The sequence below is a fragment of the Chenopodium album genome, chromosome 27 (assembly GCF_948465745.1).
Source record: "Chenopodium album chromosome 27, dcCheAlbu1.1, whole genome shotgun sequence".
NCBI classification, from domain to species: domain Eukaryota; kingdom Viridiplantae; phylum Streptophyta; class Magnoliopsida; order Caryophyllales; family Amaranthaceae; genus Chenopodium; species Chenopodium album.
In genome coordinates, this window is record NC_137860.1 from 23,197,989 (window position 1) to 23,219,674 (window position 21,686).

Here is a 21,686-nt window from a genome sequence, read left to right on the forward strand (position 1 = left end):
GTACAACCTAGAATAAATGAGGGAGATGCTTTCCATTCTCCTTCTTTCCCTTTCTTTTAGTCAGTCCCTTTCCGCTTTGCGAACCAAACGACCCCTAAAAGTCTAAAGCCAACTCTCAACTCCTCTTTTCATTTTGAATTTGCAAATTGTACCTAACCAAGTAGGGTCCAAGCATTTTCAAATTTTCTTGTATTCTTTTTAATTAAATGACGAAAATTCCTTTATTTCCCCTAAGTTGAGTCCTTATGGACTCAACCTAGTAGAGGATGAGAAATCCTCGAATATACTTCCTCAACTATCAACTGAGTTAGTTATTCACTTATGCTTTCTACTTTTGTCCTTTTAATCGCCAATTGTGATTGTCATGAATTATCATTATTTGAAACGGAGTAAGTATTTAGTCCAAGTATGGAGTATTCTATTTTTCACTCATTTAGACTCATATGCATGTGATTTATGAAGTGGATTCCTATTAATGTCTAGATAACACATGCTACCCCTAAAACTTAGGACAACTATATGTTTACCAAAATGTAAATTAAACAAAATTCATAGAATATAGGTAAAAGATTACGAAAGTGTCTAGAGAAGCAATTTTTTTGATTTTAAAAAAAAAAGGTTAAAAATACTTTATTTGTTTAATTATAAATTAATAACTAAGTAAGAAGTAATGCAATTTTACTCCATACAAGTTACAATCTTTATAACTTCTCTCTTGTGGTGTGCAATTTAGGATTACCAATGAGCTGGGCTAAAATAATAACTTGAAAGTGTTTGATTAAAGACTGATAGAGAACTTATATAATAACCAGTTAGCCACAATGCTTATGTTCTTAGTTTGGATCTTTAAAAGGAGGAAAATGTCTAATCTTGCGCATAACTAAAGTTGTTTGTCTTTGTTTGGGACTTCAAAAGGAGGGTGAAGTTTGATCAGGGGAGGTTCCTCGACATCCTCACTAAATGCACGGCTTGCATTACTTTGCAGCTCTCAATTCTGACTTTTGTGTTTTAGCAATGGCAAAGTATTTGATGTGTAGGCCAATATAGGACTCCAGTTGACAGTCTTGCCAGCAGAAATATACACACATATACACAAGTACTTAATGGAGGGAAGGAAGGAGATCACAGAGGAATTAGTTTCCAAGTATTAATTAATTAATTACAATTATACAGTATCTAAATTACAAGAGAACAATTTGGTCAAAATCTTTATAGGAGATGCTATATCTTGGTATAGAGGAACAAGGAGCACACCTGGTTGTATATGTATATAAGCTTATACTGTAACAGCAGAAGCTGTTGCTGCAGGTACACGGTTTTCAGGAGGAATCTCGGTAAACTCAGCCAGAAGAGCGCGGAACTCATCCCCACTCATAGTTTCCTTTTCTAGAAGAACATCAACAATTTTGTCCATGGCTTCTCGGTTGTTTCTTATGTGGGTCAAGGCAATCTGATAAGCATCATCTGTAAGTTTCTTCACGGCAGCATCAATGTCCTCAGCAAGCTTTTCTGACATGGAATTTCTTGCCATCATTCTCATGATGACATCTCCACTTTGTGCAGATGAATCCATAAGAGACCATGGACCAATCTCAGACATTCCAAAAGTAGTCACCATCTGTAAGATTATACACATTAATGTATCAGTTTCCTAGTTAAAACCTTCAAAAGATCTGGCAAGAGAATACAATGGATTGGCTTCAACAACCTCATAGACGTTTACAAGTTATTCACGACTTTGAGCTACAAACTTAAGAGTAATCACGATCTACTTTAAGTTCATTCCTAAATAGTTCATTAAAGACGATCAATAAAACCATTTCTAAATAGCGATATTCATATTGGTTTCTGTTGACCAAGGGCAGCAAGAAACAAAGATATGATCAAGCACTTGATTTTTTCGACAAGAATGAAGGTAATTTTCAGGCTACCTGCTTCACATTCTCAAGGGTAATCCACTAACTACTACTGACAACAGGGAAGACAAGAAAGAGAAAGAGAGAGAGAGAGAGAGAGAAGGGGGGGGGGGGGGGGCAGTATCAAGAACTTGACTCCTTAGGGGACAAACTGGACCTAACCAGAGTTTGAAATTGGCAGGATTTTCTTTTAAGAGTTGGTGATTGCAAGGTTACCTGCTTAGCCAAACCAGTGATTTGTTGTAAATCACCAGCTGCTCCAGTGGTGACTTCAGGTTCACCAAAAATAATTTCCTCCGCAGCTCGGCCACCCAGACCACCAACGATTCTCGCAAAGAGTTGCTGCTTTGAAATGAGGGTTGGGTCATCTGAAGGAATGAACCAGGTAAGTCCTCGTGCTTGACCACGTGGTATAAGGGTGACTTTTTGGACAGCATCATGTCCAGGAGTCAGAGTTCTGCAGCCACATGAAAAATTGACACAATTATTACTATTAGCTTTGTAAAAACCACTAAAGCTCCATTTTTTCTGAACACTTATTGATGACAAATGGACATACATCTTCGACAATAATATTACACTTATACAAACAAGCAACATAATAAAAGTCAGTGACCTGCTTTACTGTGATTCACAGATACTTGTGAGCTACATTTGACAGCAATAAGAATGACAAGAAGGTAAATGGAATCCACAAAAATATTTAGCAATGTTGTGGTGATAAAGCAGTTCATACAATGAAATACATATAATATGTTGAAGTTCACACAATCAAACCAGGGAGAACATATAGCAACTAGAAATGGTTAACTGAGGAATCCAAGTTTTATCACATAGATTAGTAACAACCAGATACCAAAAAGCCAGACAGTTCATTCCACAAGCCATAATGATCTGGCAGAAGGCCAACAAAATCCATCATTGTTGGATTCTTTATATTATCTGTTTTTTATGACAAGCAAATATTACATCTTTCATGCTTGATACTGAAGTTTACCTCCATATCTAAGTAAACATCCAAATTTAGCAATAGATGACATCCAAAAAAATAACTTTCATAATTGCAACAGTACTTTTTCCATTAATATCTTACTAAATTCTTTGCTACAGAAAGGACCTAAATTAGTCAAGACACTTTATATGTCAACCGTGTCTAAAAAATCAGTCAAGGCACTCTTTTGACCTCATCCCCGTATCGGCTATTTTTAAATCGGAGGATCGGATCCTCCAATCCCTACTTGGATACGACACCCAAACTCAAGTCTGTGCCACATAGGACCTAACACACTTCAGAATTGGCAAAAGATTTTACAACTACGACCGAGTACTCTGGTTTTATTTTGGAGGAAGATATTATTATAATTGGGGTTTAAGTCCTTGGATACCTAGCTGAATAGGAACATAGTAAAAGGGCAAAATGATATTGTAAAATAACAGCAGAACAAATTTTCTCAGGGCAAAACAGGAACAAAAAATCAAATTCAGCGACCTTGATACCCATTGATTTTTATTGAAAGGAAAATTAGGAAGACATGAAAGATAACGAAAACAAAGTAGGACTAATGAAGTAATGATTGCTAGAAAGTCAATCACTGATATTGTTTTAACTCAATCATATTTAGCTAAATTCATCAAAAATGTTGGGCTTGTTAGAAACAACTAGCAAGAATATATCAAGTTGTTTTTTTAAATGTACTCCAATCATTCAAAATTATACCCACATATCATAAATTGAGTAGTATGTCTTTTCCACTTACCCACAGATGGCATGTCCCACTTCATGATATGCCACAAGACTTTTGCTTTTGCCATCTGTCATGACTGTTCCTTCCATTCCAGCAACAATCCTGTCAATTGAATCATCTATCTCCTTGGAAGAAATGGCTGTCTTCCCACGGCGTCCAGCCAATATAGCTGCCTCATTTAACAGGTTTGCAAGATCTGCTCCGCTGAAACCAGGTGTCCGCATAGCTATCACATCAAGGGAGACATCAGTGTCAAATTTCTTATTTCCAGCATGAACCTTCAAGATCTCTGTTCGTCCACGTACATCGGGAACATCTACTGATACCTGTATAAAAACAAAGATTAGTTAATACCCTATATCTGTAAGTAACCTGAAGGACGTACTAAAAAATCACAGAGATGGGTCTACTTTGTAAGGATAGATTTACCTGTCTGTCAAAGCGTCCTGGCCTCAACAAGGCAGAGTCAAGAATGTCTGCCCGGTTAGTTGCAGCAACAACAATAATACCAGTGTTACCCTCAAAGCCATCCATCTCAGTTAAAAGCTGATTCAATGTTTGTTCCCTTTCATCATTTCCTCCCCCGATTCCAGTACCTCTTTGCCTTCCTACTGCATCAATTTCATCAACAAACACAATGCAAGGAGCATTTTCTTTTGCCTTCTTGAAAAGATCACGCACTCGAGATGCTCCCACACCAACAAACATTTCAACGAATTCTGACCCAGAAATGGAGAAAAAGGGAACACCAGCTTCTCCAGCAATAGCCTTAGCCAGTAGAGTCTTTCCTGTCCCTGGCGGGCCAACAAGCAGAACACCCTTAGGGATGCGGGCTCCAACAGCAGTAAACCTTTCAGGTTTTTTTAGGAATTCCACTACCTCCATAAAATCCTGCTTTGCTTCATCAACTCCAGCAACATCATCAAAAGTTACCCCAGTATTAGGCTCCATCTGAAACTTGGCCTTCGACTGGCCAAAGGCCATAGGGAATCCTGGACCACCCGGACCTCCCATTCCTCCAGAAGAACGTCTAGAGAGAAGGAAAAGACCCCCAATTAAGATAAGTGGGAAAGCAAGATTTCCTATCAGATTAAATAGCAGGGAACCAGAGTCCTCTTGTGCATTATGTGCCGAGAAGTCAATGTTTTTCTCCCTAAGCTTCTGTAGCAACTCCTGGCTAAGACCTGGAAGTTGCACCCGAACTCGTTGCACACGGTTACCTAGCTCAGGAGATATGGCCTCCACAATAGCTATGGTTCCATTTTCAAACAAATCTACCTTCTTCACCCTGTCTTTGTCAAGGTACTCCAAAAACCTCGAGTATGACATCCTTGAAGAAGAAACTCCTTGCTCATCAGCATAAGCATTTCCAGTACCAACTAAAGTAGAGGCAACTCCAGCATTCCCAAGCAATAATTTTAAGAAGCCTCTTCTTCCATTACTTTGTGCCTTGTCTGAAGATGCTTTTACAATGAAAGCTTTTTGTGATCTTAGCAATACTGAACGTCCTGCAAGTAGGTGCCCATGAAAAAGCCTCTCTTTCAAAACAGTTTTACTGCTCGAGGTAGATGAACCATGTCCCAATAGGCAGGCTGATGAGGCAGCCATTTCACACTATCTGCAAGTGATTGTCCTCTAAATTAAAGACAAAAATCAGCTCAAAAGAAAAATAATTTGAATATTTAAATAACAATTGCTCAACAAGAGTCAATAGAAAAAGCCCCACGAAGTATATAAAATCCTTTAACCCAATATTAAAAAGCATTTTAAAGCTAATATCCCTTTCTATGATGTAGTCACACATATTTTGCTTAAACTTTATATTTATTTGAAGAACCAACTATCTTATGTTCTTGGTTTCTATAGTGAAAACACAATAGCTCTACAATAGATTCTGCAACCTGATGACACTCTTAAACATCAACTCTGAAGCTTACTGATGCAGTTTCAACTAAATGGCCGGTATTGGCCTTCATTTACTGACATGAGATGCGTAAGGTACTTCTTTATCATATTACAAATTTATGCCTTATTTCATTATAACAATATGATTTGGTGCTTCTGTAATATTCAAGCTTTGCAAGCTCTCAAATTTCAACCTAGATGAAAACAATTCTATTGAATCATGATGTCAGACTTTGGTAATTAGAGCCTAACGGTTACAAGTTCGCAAAGTTTGAGGTTATCATACAGGAATGAAGCAAACTTCAGTGTAATTCCTTTGATGCACCAGCAGCACCACAGAGAAGTTACCAATAATTGTAACACTTTCATGACATCTACATGAATCCTAAGCCCAAAAGGCCATCTCAACTAATAAGTAAAGAGAGTACTAAGAAATGACATCCTAAAAGATAAAGATAGAACATGGACTCCATGGGAATTTCAGAGGACACTAACATTTCTCCAGCATTGCATTTTCTAGATTTTTCTTTTCTCGGAGAAAAATCTCCGGCTGCATTGAACTTGGAACACAACTCATTGGCAAAATTCCATGTTTGTAAGTTATGCAGATGTATGTGACATGTCACCTTACTGCCCATTATTCAATCATCTTTTGCAAATACAGTTCAAAATCTTACAGTGTGCTAGATATTGTCAAAGATCCACTTCATAGCTAACAAAGCAATGCTTACAACAACAAAGGCATCCTGCTCTTCTACCTCTGAAACCCAAAGCTTGGTTTTCAACATGATAATTCTAATGATTAAATCTATCATAAGGCTGCTTTTAAATTAGCCATTTTTCTAAGAAAATCCAAACGCAGAGGCATAAAAGAAAAAAGGGGCCAAGAAGGATGCATGAAGGTGTATAACTAACTAAGGTTCATCCTATTGTATTCTTAAATCATAAGTGCGTGTCTATATGTCTAATATGAATCTAAGAAAGGAAATGGATGGATACAATTAAGAAGGGTAAAGGATAATTATAAATTTATAAGTGTTGCCAATATTAGTTGATGGTATACCTAAGGAAAGGAATCCCTTGAAAGACATTGAGGATTGAGGAGGGAAACAATTTTGTTACAATAAGATTTGAATGGATAACAAATTGGTGGTAATGACTAATGATTACCCTTAGGAAATGGAGTGTGTTCCTTACCTCTCTTACCAAACACTTGATAATGGAAACATTTAATTGATTCCATTTCCATTCCTTAAAAACACTACGCCAAACATGCTCCAAAAGGACTCGAAAGGAGATAAGGTTAAAATGTTAAACTGGATTCCTAGAGAATTGAGATCTGCAGCTCACTTATCACACACAATTTTATCTATTTGGAGGACCAAGAGCAATGAGAATCATACAAAGTCTTAGGAAGAACTAATTCCTTCTGTACTACTTAGAAAGCTAGGATTATTTTCACTACTTAGTTTGAAAAAGCAGTTGGACAAGGCACTACCGCGGAGGCGCGGATGGAAAATTCACCCTTATCATGAATAAGAAAACCCCATTTCTCATTATAAATTCAAGATTATTTTCAGGGGTTTAAAGTCCATTACTATAGAACAATAACACTTCAATCAATTCTTCACTTGTATAGCTTCTTAAAGTAACACACAAAAGGCTCAAATCATACCAATACTCATACACTGCTACAAACTGAAAGCAAATTCTGCTCACCCATGATTGTATTAATAATGAAAAATTGATAATAATCATGGTCAACTCAACTTTTACTACATTCCAGGAAATTATTAGCCTTAAAAACACTTCCAATATCTCATTTCTAATAGAGCAAACTAAATAGGCAACAAATTCCAAACCCCTCAAAAAAATTCATTTAATTAACATACTACCACAAGTGGGTATGTATAATTTTGTAAAAAGTTGGTAAATTTCAAGAGAGTATATTAAACTAAGCGGAATTGATGAGCAATTATAACAACAATAATAAATTTTAAGCATAAATAAGACATACCCAGAAATAAAATAAGCTAAAAAATGGAGGAAAAGTACCTGGGTAGAATTCAGAGGAGAGAAAGTGGGGATTTGAGGAGGGAAAAGGGTGAAGAAGGATACAATTGAAGAAGGGTTCGTTGAGTATTTTAGAGGAAGTGGATGTGGTTCGGAATTGGTTACGTGGCATAGTTGTAGTGGTAAGTGATGATCCTTTAGTTACCTTCTAACTTTGAGATTTTTTTTGTTAGTGTTGTTTTGCTCATGTCTACAAATTCTTTTGGCTGCATACATGGTTTCAAATTTACGATTTGATCCATAAAAAGAACGAATAGGTTTGGATTTGTCGACAAACGAATTTGGATATTTATGTCATTGAGCACACATAAACGTAGAAATTCTACTCTTAGAGCAAGTTTAAGACTTGGATGTGACATTATTTTTTATCATCCCCATTATAATAATGATGTCATCAAATTCTTGTTAAGAATCATTAAGACTTGCACAAATTTATCACTTTAGCCCTAAGACTTAAATATTTGACATATTATATGTAGAAAAGTGCTAAAAAAAAAGGATAATAAAAATTAAAGTGAGGTGGGAGAAGTGGGTCCCAATCTCAAATCTTAAGTTGAGTCTTGGAATTTCAAGACTCAATTTGAGACTTGCTTGAGATTTTTGAAGAAAAATAGGAAAAGTCTTAAGCATAAATCTTAAGACTCAAAATGATAATGTCACCCCAAGTCTTTGGGACTAAACTTGCTCTTAAGTAACAAAACTATAAAGGCGGTCAAGACGGTATTTTGTGAGTTATTCAAAAATGAGAAGGTATTGCGTCAGTCTGGACTGACGAAACCGACGAAATGCAGATTTTTGGTATCATCAATTGGCGGGATGATATTCTCAATAAGCTTGATGATATCCTCCACTGGCTGGATGATATCCTTTATTGACTATATGATATCCATTATTGAATGGATGATATTTCTACTGCCTTGATGCATGATATCATCTATTGGTTGGATGATATCCTCTACTATATGGATGATATCCTTTATAAGTTGGATGATAACATCTATTTACTATATGATATCATATAGTCAATAGAGGATATTATCCGGCCAATAAAGGATATCATATAGCCAATAGAGGATATCATCCAGCCGATAAAGGATATCATAGACAATCATAAATAATATTGTATAGCCAATAGAAGATATCATCCATCCAATAAAGGATATCATAGACACAATCATAAATGATATCATATAGTCAATAAAGGATACCATCCAGTCAATAGATAATATCATCTAACTTATAAAGATATCAGCCAAGAAATGAATGATATCATCTATTCAATCAACCATGTCATATATCCAATTAATCATACCCCCATTTGCATTTTTACCTCAACGAAGATATCCCTTGGCTGCAAATTGAATCTCATCTCCGCCATTAAATCAAACCTCAACTCACCTCCGCCGTAGCTGCCACGTGGACGGAGGAGAACAAGAGAAGTTCGCGAAAGAGAATGAACGCAACGAAGGACGTCATAGCAATTGAAGCAACCAGCAATTGAAGCAACAAATTCATTTATTTGAAGCAACGAAGGACGTCAACGGAGAAGTTCGCCATTAACAAATGAAGGACGTAGACGGAGATTGCATCAACCAGAAAACTCTAACAATTGAACCCGGCAATTGAAGCAACAAACTCCAGCAATTGAATCAACTATTGAACCAACGGCTGCGAACTCCCCTACGACCTTAATTAAGGTTAACGTTGGTAGATTCAAATGGAAATTTGCCAAATCTCGTAAATTGCGAACTCCACACTTGCAATCGCACCACCAAATCGCATTAGAGAGATAGAGAAGGGAAAAGCAGGATAAAGAAAGAGAAGGGGAAGAGAAGTTGGAAAGTCGCGCACCACCAAAACGCTACAGCACGAAACTATAGGTCAGGCTTGATTGACCCAATAGTTTGTGTTCAAAAATTTATCACTTGGTAAATTCGCCAATTCAAGTGGGTGTTTATAATTTAAGCAAATGCATTGGTGAAACTATTGGCAACCTTGTTCCTTAAACTTCACAAAAATATGTTGTTTCTTCTATTGGTGAGACGACCTTCACTTTTACATATTCTTCACCCAAACAATCTCTTACCTCCAAACAAACATAGATTTCATCACCTTACCTTGATTTCAATTTTATACTTCCTCTAATGTGTGGGTATAACACATGTTTAGGGTTTACTAGGTGTTGTTTTCGAGAAACTATGTGCAAACCTAAGCCGCATGTAACTACCTAGTGGATGATGTGAGTGGCCTTTTAGATTGTGTTCGATATTGTATGATTATACACTTTTTTAGGGATTTCAGATGCAAAATTATTGATTCGCGGCGGATGACAGGCGTGTTAGTGAGAATCATGTGCATCCATCAAGCACGAAAGTCAAAGTCGCTCGTAGGGCTAACTAAAATTTTGGATCGGCAAAATCTGATCATTATGCATTTCTATTGTCTCTTTATTTAAGTCTACCCTTGAGTTTTTTTTTTTTTTGTTTTTTTTTTGTGTAGTAGATTCTTATAAGTTTTAAATTCAATTTTTCTCGATGTTTTGCTTCTTCATAGGATTCATCTTATTAAGTAATGAGCATTAATTAACGGTTTATCTAGAAAATATTGTGGCGTGACAATGAATTACTATCTTAAAGCCAACGACATCAAAATTTGATAGGTCGTCGTCGAGCCTACCAAAGATAAATCCTATCTTGGTCTCACTAACTAATAGCAAGGGTAAGATAGGGTCGAACACAAGAGAGGGGGTTATTCTAAGTTATGCCCCTCAAGTTATAGAATTTAAGCTATACCCATGCTTTTTCAAAGTTATAAGTTGTGCCCTCCAACTCACGTTATTTTATCAACAAGAACCTTTGACAACCACATTAGTTAACGGACGTTAGAGAATGTTAAGTGGCGTTACTAAAATCGTTTAATTAAAAAACATAAAAATAAAAACAGTTTTTTTTTAAAAAAGGAAGTTAAAGAATGTTAAGTGGCCGGTTTTCTGGGCAGGGTTGCGTCACATGGTTGTGTTCATGGAGTGTTAAGGAAGGAAGGGGGGCGAGGGGGAAAGGGAGGGGGCTCGCCGGCGGGAGGAATTGTCAGCGCGAGGGTGGGCAGCCGATCGCCGGCGGTGACGACGAGGGCTGATGGGCTGGGTTGTGGTGGTGGAAGAGGTGGTTGGTTTTTTTTTTCTAATTAATACTTAATTAAGTTTTAATTATTATATTCTCTGATTTTTAATTTTTTTGTAAAGTGTTAGACCAGTTACAACAGGACTTTGAAATTAATAACGCCATTTAACGTTCGTTAACAGATATGGCTGTGAAAGGATATTGTTGATAAAATATCGTGAGGTGGAGGGGTACAAGTTATAACTTTGAAAAAGCATGGGTACAACTTAGAAATTTAATAGTTTGGGGGCCATATCTTAGAAAAACCCCAAGCTAAATGAATTCGAAGTTGGTTTGGTTTTAAGTAACTTCTACTAGTTCAATTCAACTAAAAGCTAAGATGAGATTAACAATAGGAAATTTTGACAATTACCACCTTCTGTTATGTCCATTTTAGCAATTACCACCTTCTATTTTTTTTTTTTGAAAATTACCACCTTCTATTTTCAAAAAGATCAAAAGTTACCACCTTCTTGCCCCCCAACTACCACGTGACGTCATTTTGGGCCCATTCTTTCCCTTTCCTCCCTATTTCCCTCACATTTCTCATTCCTAACTCGATTGAAGTGTTTTTGATTGTTTGGGGGGAAAAAAGTGAAAGTGGGGATGAAAATCGAGTTAGGAATGAGAAATGTGAGGGAAATAGGGAGTAAAGGGAAAGAATGAGTCCAAAATGAGGTCATGTGGTAGTTGGGAGGCAAGAAGGTGGTAACTTTTAATATTTTTGAAAATAGAAGGTGGTAATTTTCAAAAAAAAAAATAGAAGGTGGTAATTGCTAAAATAGACATAACAGAAGGTGGTAATTGTCAAAATTTTCTTAACAATATTAAGAGGAATCTAGGGCTCGGGTTATACCATTTAACTTCATCACAAATCACAATTAGCATGCAACAATCAAGGTAAAATAAGGGGATAATAAAGGGGAAGTCATCTAAAGCACCTAATTATTTTTTCAAGCTAGAGGGATTACTTGAATCATGAATACAACCTACTTTCATGGTTACAAAGCATAAATCAAGTATTAAAGCATAATCACGATGACATAAACATTCCTTTGACTAGAAATTCCTTTTCTCATGGCATTTCAAGTCAAATAAGCATAAGGGAGCTAACTCAAGTTCATCTCTCAATCCTTCGTTGAGAGAACTTAGATAAATAGTTCTAGGAATGGTCATAGACAAGAAATAAGCAATGACACCACTTAAGCTCAACTAATAAACACCTAATAATTACCCAATTAGCACATGCTACAAATTCTTTATGGCTACATTGAGGGTTTTACCCAAACCCTAGAAAATTAGACTACTCACAATAATCCATGGAAGTTAAAGCAATTAAGTAATTCATGAATAGATTCAAACTAAGAATTAAGCTATTTAAAAATCTAAGCATACAAGAATTAAGCAAGTAATTAGTAATTAAAGTAGAGAAGATAAAAGAAAAGAGTGAGAAATAGTTACTAGAAACTTCAAACATGAATAGCAATGGTGGAACTTGACTTCTACAATGATAAAATTGAAATTTTCAAGATTAAGAACTAAGAACTAAGCAATGATTTGAGAAATTTTTTATGTTCTAAATTACAAACTAAGAGGAAGGACTCTGAAAACTTGGATCCCCGTACCAAAAAACCCCCCAAAGCTATTTATATTCCCCAATTACATAGTAAACTCCATAAAGAAAATTCATAGGATCTATCGAGCGCGGTCTCTCCAAGGCCTGGAGAGGCCGGAGGCCGCTCCATGGCTTGGAGAGGCCGCTCCAAACTGGGGAAGGTTGAGTTCCTTAGTAGGGCGGAGAGGGCTCTCCAAAATCCCGCATGTAACAACTGATCTCCATGGATACACGATTCCAACTCTTCGATGTATGACAAAGAGCTTCATTGATAAAACCTTTGAACAATGCCTAGAAGAATTTTGAGAGATAATATTAAAAGGAATGGAGAACTTAATTATAGTGAATGAGATTAGACCAGGTTGAATGAATTTGGCCACCGATCATTGTGAACCATTGTGAAACTCAGCTTATTTCATTATGCTAACTAGAGTGCCTATTTTTATTCATTTTCCTACATGTTTATGTTGGGCTTGAATCCCTTGTTATATGAAAAAGCCCATTTGATTTGGTGATTGTTTTGGGGCAAGTAGTGTAGCTTATGCCCAATTATAGAGGATTCTTCATGAAACTTCTTTACTTTGACTTTGGGGTGCCTTTGCTGTTTGGATGGGCAACAAAAGTTCTTTGGTTGACTCACTTGTGGACAGTAGAGTGAGATTGAGAGGAAACAAATTTAGTGAGAGAAAAATACAGAAGGTTTCAAAGAGCAGCTAATTCACGTTTTCCTGTGAGCAATCCCAAAAGTCACCTCCTATTGAAGCTCATCCATGGTCTGATTTAGCACAAGTTTTGACAACTTGTCCGAGACGTCAAGGGCTTCATCTTCAACGGTGTAATTCTTGTTCTATTCTACGGTTTGTGAGTTACAACTGCTAGAAAGAACTCTTATTTTGGTGACATTAATTCAATTTCTTCCTCCCTAGATCGGATAGCTCTTATGATTGTTGTTGTTGGGTTAATTGAGTACCCACTATTGAAACTTGAAATTGTGTTTGTATAACATTTATTTATCATAATACTAAGAACACTTGGGTGGGCTCCTAATCGTCTTGTGGTTTTTACTCTTCTCTTTGAAAAGGCTTTTCATGTAAACATCGTGTGTTATTTACTTGGTTGTTTGTGCTCATTCATTGTTATATGATCCTATGTTTTATGTGTTGATCTTGGAGAATATATCATATTGCTTATATATGTTGGTGTGACTTTGAACAAACTAGTAGCGGAAACTTGCTTGTGGTTTGTTTTGTCACTTGATTATTCCGCAAGAAGTGTGTTTATTACCTCAACTGCTTAACCTCAAGGGTGGAGTGCCCTCAAGCTTCTCTTATTTGATTAAAACTAGTAGTCAACTTTAAGCCATCAATAGATTAAGGACTAATTCTATGAATTCTCAGGATTTTCACATGGTTGCTGACTAAACATGCTTTACACATGAAACAAATTTAAAGTTGAGGTTCTCTGGTTCTTGTCCTTACCTGTATACATGTAATATGCAGCACCTGAAAATCTGAAATGATCATGTCAATATGTCATAGTGTCATACAATAAAATCCCAACTACAAGTTTGGTATCTAGACTGTAAAGGTTGTACTTCTTTGTTACGCAACAAAAACCTTTTCGAGTAAAACAACACATTAGTACTTCACGTACCGTTATCTCCTATGACATGATATGCCTCTTCTTCTTCTTCGCCTTGAACGCCTTATTCCCATTAGTGGGGTCGGCTACATGAACCAACATTAGGACTTCCCAAGAGGTCACCTATCCTAGTACTACTCTCAATCATTGTGGCTCATGCCAAGGGATGTGACAAAGTTTTACACTGGCTGTCAGCCTGTCACTGGCCTACTTAAACCCTCCTCCTTTATCCAGGCTTGGGACATGATATGCCTCTAGCAGGGAAAAAAAAACCTAAAATCTCCAAGGAAAAGCTTCATCTACAGCTTGTATAAGAGAAAGAAGCTCATCAGAAAACAGAACACGCTGATCAGCAGGCTGAACCATCGGCTGTCTATTATTGTTCAGTGCTGAGCCAATTTCTCTCCGTTCACAAAAATTAGCTCTACAAACAGGACAATGTCCATGATTTTTCACCCAAGGCACGATGCATTCTTCATGAAACATATGACTGCAAGGAGTCAGCATCACTTCTTCTCTAGGCTCAAAATCCTCTAAACAAACAGCACAGCTTTTCCCATCTTCGTCTTTATCCTTTTCCACTGCCTTGGTACTAGGATCTTTGTTAAGATCCCTATAATATAGATTCACTCTTCTTGCCAAGGTTCTGGGCGTAGGATTGTAGATTTCTTTCTTGAGTTTCTTAAGGACGATTTCTTGCTGTTCTTTTGTTAGCTTTGAGTCATCATTTTCTGTAGGTACGTGAATGGTTTCATTGCCACTGAATCTGGGCATTAGCCCGTGTGAAGCTTGTGGGAGCCTAGGGCTAATTCTGTGACTCGTGCTGTTGCTGAAGACTATGATTCGTGTTGCAGGATAAGAATCAGAGGGAATACTGCAACGTTTACAACATAATTAGGCTTCTGTTCAAGATATCAGAAGCTACATATGTAACATCAGCAATCAGTGCTCAAAATCAGACCAAAAAACAGCTCTTTTTTTTTCATTTTTTTTTTTTTCGAGGGACTCTGCTACTCATATTATGGCTTAAGCTTACTAACAGATTTTATCAGCCACTGACACACAATTTTGATTTGATGAGACACTAGACTTTCAGTTTGATTCATGGATAATAATTAACAAATATCTAGGATCGTGTATTTACCATACACAATAAAATAATACGTTATATCAAAAAACTCTAATTACAAACAAAAACCGGGTACACTAGATCTACCTTGTTCGGCTATATGGTCTATAGGCAGGTCTTTCCTCAAATGGCCTGTATCCAGCCGGTGCACCAAACCTTGGATTCTGCAATTAAAATTACAACAAATAATATGAAAAAAGAAAAGTTTGCAACACTTTCAAGTAAACACAAATCAGTTCCTAGCCTTACATCTTGAGAAATAGAATGATGATCCCATCTGAGTTGCTGATCATCGTGCAATGGAGAGTCTCTATATCTCCTGATCATTGTGCCTTTCCGTTTAACTCTTCAAGGTTCGAGCAACGAAAATCAAGTGTATGGTTGCTGCTAAGTGCAGAGAATTCCTATAGCTTCACAACTCTGGATTTTCCTTGAAGTTTTTGGCCTCCTACTAAGCATTGCCGTGCCTTGTCTTTTATATTGTTCTGCTACAAATATTCTGATTAAAAGCTATATTCTGTGCCTGTTGAAGATACTCTGCAATGTGTTATAGTTGTCAGAGAAAATGACTTTGACGGATATCAAAGAAAGAATCCAATTCTTCTGTGGGGTTCATGACAAAGGCTTGAGCGGTTTTAGTTGCATCATTTTTCACTTGTGTTCAGATTGATTAATCACCATTATAAAACCAGGATTTTATTTATTTATTTATTTTTTTCGCCAAATCATCAAATTCAAGAATAAAATGTCTTACTGTGGTCATGTACAAATTTCACTTTAAGGATCGTCTACTATCACCATAATGCGGAACTACTAAAACTTAACCTTTTCTATTTGGACTAAATTGTCACATTGTCCTTTGTCATGAACCGGAGATCAATGAAATGTATACTCGTATAACTTTAACAAAGAGATAATATGAATATAACTTGGCCACTATATGAATATATGTCTACGTATGCCATTTTAGAAAAATACGGAGTATTTAACAATTTTTTTGAATTTAAGCCATGACTCGTGAATCCATATCCATGTTGATTGCCAAATTTATGACACAGTTCATGCACAGACAAATAATGTTTGATAAAATAGTTTTAACATAATTAAAATTACTCATTGCACAAATTTCCAACTCCAGTAAGAACTTGGTGAAAATAGTTTTAACATAATTAAAATTACTCATTGCACAAATTTCCAACTCCAGTAAGAACTTGGTGGCAATAAAGCAGCCAGCAATTAATTTCTTTCATTTTCATCACAAATATCTGATAATATGTTAATTCAGTAAAGCGAAAGAGAGACAGCGCGCTACCTGGCCAACCAAAAACCAAAAGTCTGGCTAAAAAATTGAAACTTTTATCTGAACCTAAAGTATTACAATTGGTTCTGAATTTATCCATCCAAAAACTAGTGAAGATCAATACTTCTTGGCCTGTTTAATCTGAAGCTATTAGACGAGTACCTAATTACTGAACTTCAGAAAGGCAGGAAACTTGGAAGGATACAGAATTGCACATGGTTTGGGAATTCTTCTCATAATCTCATGGCAAGATACCTTGAATGTAGCTTTACTTGGTCATTGTAGAAGAGAGGATAAAATTCCAAAAGATGGAACCAAATGACATGAAAGCCACCCGTGTCTGAAGAGGAACAACCCTACAAATAAGCCACAGAAGAAACAAACAAAAGGTCAGCCACATCCAAAAAACCATATGCTAAAATTAATTTGTTAGTAGGTTTAAAATTTTGGAGCAACAGAGATGTTAGATACTCCATCAAAAATATTTGCCTATTCTTCTTAGATGTTGCCAAATTGTTTGCATTCTTTCAAAAACTATAGGATCGAGTAGTTAATTTCTCGTTTGAACCCTAAATGTATTAATACTTTCACATGTCAAAGATTTGCATTGAATATTATTTTTTTACTCTCATTTTCATAATTACCAAAGAATAAAGGCAAAAATCTAGTACTTCAGTTAGGATACATACAACAGGCATATTTTATCAACTAGCAAGTACATAAAATTTGAATTCGATAAATGCCTAATTTATCCCAAAATATACATTTTCCACATAATTTTACTGAAACAAGGACAAAGGTAGAAGTAATACCAAAAGTTCAGTACACTATATGGAACCCAGAATCTAAATCCTGCAAAACAAATACAGATATCATACAAGATACATCAGCATCCACTGTGAGCAGGAGAGGATAGCTTGTCCATTAAAAGAAAGGCAACTTGTAATCAATTGAATTTATATACTTACCAACAAGTAGGGTAGGAAGGGCATCCTTTTGATATTTTCCTGGTAGCTCACATAGCTTCCCTTGCCATAAATTATTCCATGCAAAGGCAACAGCAATAACTGATGGACCGAGAATTATTTGGTTTAACAAAACCTGAGAGTTGGTGAATCATCAACTTCAGATATCACAAATACACAACAGCATGTCTAGAGCAAACCATCAAAGAGAAAGTTTGCAAACACCAGAAATCATTCAGCAATGAGCCAACGAGAAATATGAGCAGGGTAACGCAGAAGAAACAAAGGTAACAACAATGATAAATTGGTAACAAACAATGACAACACTTAAAAACAATACCTTTGTCAGTAGGTTCTGAACTGTTGGCTGAGGAAAATATCGATCTAGGGTTTGATACCACACATAAGATCCAGGGCCATAAAGCAAAAACCCATAGGAAGTCATTCGAAGGGCTCGTAGCCAGTCATGACTTGAAAGAAGACTCTGGATAATATCCTGCAACAAAAGCCTAGGTTAAACTCCGCCAGTGGGTTTTCCGCTGCCAGACCCAGGATAAAGGAGGAGGGCTACGGTAGGCCAGTGACAGCCAATGTAAAACTTTGTCACATTCCTTGGCATGAGCCACAATGATTGAGAGTAGTACTAGGAATGGGTGACCTCCTGAGAAGTCCTCATGTTGATTCATGTAGCCGACCCCACTAATGGGATTAAGGCATTCAAGCAAGGAAGTCTCATTGATTTTAGGAGCCCTGTTCTAAAAAAAAAAAAAATGGGCCCTTAATTTCGAAATTATACAAATTTTTAATTTTTAATGAAGTACTTACATTTAGGTAATATGCATTCTTTTTTACTAATCAAAGCGACAAGTAATACACATTATTTGCAATAGATACTCATAGGGTCGTAGTACATTTAGAAGAAAAAAAAAAATAAAGAAACTAGTTGACATTGCTAAAATAAGAAAATTACCTTGCCGTAAATCAAACGAAGGATGAATAAGCAAGAACTTCTATGAAGTTATCGAAATCACTCAAAGTCTTAAATCAACAATTCACAAAGCAATTTGAGTATATTGTTATATGAGGGTTTGTAGTATTCCTAATAATTATTTTTCTTTACATGTCTATCTTACGTTAATGGAGAAATAGACATTTATTTTTTTCTAGTTTGTTTTAAATTTGGTAATTTTGAAAATTAAATTAAAATATTGATGGAAGAATATGGAAAGTTGAAGAAATTGACATGGAAACTTGAATAAGGGAGATGAAATATGCATAGGAATTGGAAAATAACTAGGCATGAGAATAATGCATTAATGTTGACTTAATTAATTTCTAAACCTAAATGTAAACTGTAGAAAAACATCAGCTTTTAAAATTTTACTACTTTAAAAAAAAATCAACTTTTATTACAAAAAGAAAAAAAAAAAAAAATTAAAATTGGGCCCTCCGAAGATTGGGGCCCTACACACCCCCTTCTACGCCCCAAGAAGAAGAAGAAGAAAAGCCTAGGTTAAAGTTTTAGTTAATACTAGGAATTCTTAGCAGATGGCTAGCCTTTTAAGTAGAATTATTATATACTTATTGATGAGGCAAATTAAATAAATTAAACAAGTCATCATATAATTATATATTTTTTAAAAAATGGGAGTCTAAAAAATGCTTTGAATATTGAAATAAACACAAATAATTATTCAATTTTGGTGATTCAAGAGACAATTTTAAGGCTTTTGAATTCAATTGGGGGGAGGGGGGGTAAATATGTAAATGGAGAGTCTAAAAAATGCTTTAAATATTGACAATTTTTAGGCTTTTGAATTCAGTGGGGGTAAATATGTAAAAAAAAACATTTTTAGGGATATAAATGTCCATGCACTATTCATAAAAGTATTCTCCCACTTTTTATAAGGTAGGGATGTCATAATGCACATCTTGAATATAGTCCTCAGTGAGTTAGGTAAGGTACTCGAGATCACCTTCCCCTAGGGCCAAGGTTGAACACTTAAACAGAGATATTGAGGCCAACAATCTTCAGGTCCCCCGGCACTTTAGGGAGGGATAGGGTTTAATCTCAGCCTCACCCAACCCCTTTCAGAAAAGGAACATTTGGTAATAAACTAACCTATGGAAGGGGCAATATGGGCAGTCTTGTATTAAAAAGTTAGTAGTCTTGGTTTTATTATAAAGAGAGGGAGGAGAAAAGAGAGGGTAGGCTAATATTGGGAGTAAATCCTTGAAAGAGTTATGACCTCAAATCACTATTTGGAGAGATATGACCTAAAGTCACTTTGGAACTTGATATGCTAGGACTATCGATTGTGTAAAACGTTTTTCTATTAAGCAAAGCCTCAATTTTTCTTCTCTATTTTACTGTTCCATTGATTTTCTCTGTTTTTGGTTGTGCTTGGCTTAACAAATTCAGTACATCACATCTAGCCAAGCAAAGGGAGATACAGTAACCCCAATAAGTCACTAAATACTACCAATGATTGGTTAGCGATAAATTGCCTAGTATGCCCATGCTTAATGAGCCTATTATAGATCACTCAAATGCATCTATAGATGCCGTATAGTATTCTCCCATACTAAACGAACCTGTCACGAACCTATCATATGCCCCATGCTAAACTAACGTATTACTCGGTCACTTAAATGAACCTGCAACTTCCCAATAGTTTGCCCCCATGCTAAACAAATCAATTTCTCGTTCACTCAAATGAAATTTAGTGTTCTATAGTTTATACTCTATAATATGCCCCAATTCTAAAATAACCTGTTACTCGGTCACTCCAACAAACCTATCACTGCCCTATAGTATGCCCATGTTGAAATACTGTTTTCAGACTGTATATACAACTAGATGATGCCCAAAATTCATTACAGCCATCATAAGCATGTATGTATTTATGTAAGTGCTAACTACTTCGTATGAAATTCAATTTAAGATCACAAAGCCCATAAATAAATTCAACAAAATCCCATAAAACGCACAAAATATCTCCAATTACCAATAAATTTCTTCCCAACACAAAACAATTCAATAACAAAGAAACCACAATTCAACAAACTTTACCCAATTAGCTTCAGAAACTCACAAATTCACAAAAACCAACATACCATTAACAGCAATAAAGAGATAAAGGGTAAAAAAGGAAAGACCTTATCAGAGTCATCAGTATCGGATTTGTGGGTGACAGAAGTCCAGCGTTGTCGGAGCTGAGCAATAGTGTCGCCGGCCAAGGCGAGAGATCCAGCAGTCAGCGCTTGTTTAAGCGGGAAATGGTGAGCGGAGTTGGGCTGAGCAGAAGACTCCGATGAAGAGGCGTTATGCTTGTGGTTTCTCTCTCTTCTTCTTGGTTTTCTTCCTCTCTGACGAAATTGATTGAAAGGGTGGGTGCTCCACCATGAACCTCCTAAAGCGTCCATTCTATCGTAAATACATTGAAAGCCCACTCAACTACTCACTACTAGGGGTGGCAATATCATCCAAACCCGATGGATAACCATCCACCCGATCCAAATATATGGATGAAAACCCGAACTTAAGCGGATGACGGATGGATGATGGATGGGTTGGGTGACGGATCGGGTCGGATACGGATGATGATACATCCAATCCATCATCCGATCCATCACCCGACCCATCCATCCACCCGTTAAATTTATATATAAAAAAATAAAAATAAATATTTTTTTTAATAAATTAATGTCTATTGTAGTGTTAGGAATTGAAATTTGTTTTTAATTTAGTAAAAAGGAATGAGTATTAGAAGGATGTATAAAAGTTTTAATTAATTGATCTTTTTTTTTTTTTTCAAATCTCAATTTTAATTATTAAAGTGCAAAGTTGTATTTATATATATATTTCACCCGAATTATCACCCGATCCACCCGATTCATCCATGGATGACGGATGGATCGGATATGGATGAAGGAAAATTAGGTGATGGATGGGTCGGGTGATGGATGGATTTTTGGCGGATGGAGGTGGATGAAGCATCACCCGACCCACATCCGATCCATTGCCATCCCTACTCACTACTCGAGTTTGTAACTTTGAATCTTAAGTAACTGGTGCTCGTTTGCCTTGAATTTTATTATTTTTTGGAAGAAATAAATATTAGGAAGCTCTCCTCACGAGGGAAAGTTCTTATGTTCTCCGTGAAAATACCCTGTAAGTAAACAAACTCGTTTTCCTTGAATTGATTGCAAGAAATTGTTGCGTTTGTACTTTGTATT

The 21,686-nt window shown here is 36.2% G+C and overlaps 3 protein-coding genes across 8 annotated transcripts; all 3 read right to left on the reverse strand.

Moving 5' to 3' along the window:
- Positions 1-1,133: 1,133 nt before the first annotated feature.
- LOC145620614 (ATP-dependent zinc metalloprotease FTSH 2, chloroplastic) lies at positions 1,134-7,779 on the reverse strand. 2 transcript variants are annotated; one of them, XM_081675313.1, is made up of 5 exons: positions 7,622-7,779; positions 4,091-5,296; positions 3,674-3,987; positions 2,133-2,373; positions 1,134-1,618 (listed from the first exon to the last, which is right to left on the reverse strand). In XM_081675313.1, the coding sequence occupies exons 2-5, from the start codon at positions 5,267-5,269 to the stop codon at positions 1,277-1,279; spliced, it is 2,076 nt and encodes a 691-aa protein (XP_081531439.1). In that variant the 5' UTR covers positions 5,270-5,296; positions 7,622-7,779; the 3' UTR covers positions 1,134-1,276. The 2 variants fall into 2 exon arrangements, with proteins under 2 accessions (XP_081531439.1, XP_081531440.1); XM_081675314.1 differs by having other exon boundaries at positions 4,091-5,279; positions 7,622-7,776.
- A 4,526-nt stretch (positions 7,780-12,305) lies between these two features.
- LOC145619136 (uncharacterized) lies at positions 12,306-15,734 on the reverse strand. Of its 5 annotated transcripts, none has more exons than XR_014108097.1 (5): positions 15,432-15,734; positions 15,270-15,346; positions 14,066-14,927; positions 13,891-13,914; positions 12,306-12,703 (listed from the first exon to the last, which is right to left on the reverse strand). XR_014108097.1 is itself a non-coding variant. In XM_081673744.1 (3 exons), the coding sequence occupies exons 1-3, from the start codon at positions 15,507-15,509 to the stop codon at positions 14,327-14,329; spliced, it is 756 nt and encodes a 251-aa protein (XP_081529870.1). In that variant the 5' UTR covers positions 15,510-15,734; the 3' UTR covers positions 12,306-14,326. The 5 variants fall into 5 exon arrangements, 1 of the variants encoding a protein (XP_081529870.1); XR_014108096.1 differs by having other exon boundaries at positions 13,891-13,922; XR_014108095.1 differs by having other exon boundaries at positions 12,306-13,914.
- A 784-nt stretch (positions 15,735-16,518) lies between these two features.
- On the reverse strand, positions 16,519-20,910 carry LOC145619138 (protein SYM1-like). Its single transcript, XM_081673745.1, has 5 exons — positions 20,607-20,910; positions 17,788-17,943; positions 17,451-17,583; positions 17,295-17,334; positions 16,519-16,838 (listed from the first exon to the last, which is right to left on the reverse strand). The coding sequence occupies exons 1-5, from the start codon at positions 20,871-20,873 to the stop codon at positions 16,751-16,753; spliced, it is 684 nt and encodes a 227-aa protein (XP_081529871.1). The 5' UTR covers positions 20,874-20,910; the 3' UTR covers positions 16,519-16,750.
- Positions 20,911-21,686: the final 776 nt, after the last annotated feature.

Bases quoted from the DNA above. Each gene is read 5' to 3' on its own strand.
- LOC145619136 (XM_081673744.1), bottom strand. From the start codon at position 15,509: ATGATCAGGAGATATAGAGACTCTCCATTGCACGATGATCAGCAACTC. The intron at 15,347-15,431 runs GTAAGGCTAGGA...TTTTAATTGCAG, and splicing joins ATCATTCTATTTCTCAAGAT to AATCCAAGGTTTGGTGCACC. The intron at 14,928-15,269 runs GTAGATCTAGTG...TAAACGTTGCAG, and splicing joins AGACCATATAGCCGAACAAG to TATTCCCTCTGATTCTTATC.
- LOC145619138 (XM_081673745.1), bottom strand. From the start codon at position 20,873: ATGGACGCTTTAGGAGGTTCATGGTGGAGCACCCACCCTTTCAATCAA. The intron at 17,584-17,787 runs GTATTGTTTTTA...ACCAACTCTCAG, and splicing joins TTCAGAACCTACTGACAAAG to GTTTTGTTAAACCAAATAAT. The intron at 16,839-17,294 runs GTATTACTTCTA...GCTTATTTGTAG, and splicing joins TATAGTGTACTGAACTTTTG to GGTTGTTCCTCTTCAGACAC.
- LOC145620614 (XM_081675313.1), bottom strand. From the start codon at position 5,269: ATGGCTGCCTCATCAGCCTGCCTATTGGGACATGGTTCATCTACCTCG. The intron at 3,988-4,090 runs GTAAATCTATCC...GTTTTTATACAG, and splicing joins CAGGACGCTTTGACAGACAG to GTATCAGTAGATGTTCCCGA. The intron at 1,619-2,132 runs GTAACCTTGCAA...ATAATCTTACAG, and splicing joins TCACTGGTTTGGCTAAGCAG to ATGGTGACTACTTTTGGAAT.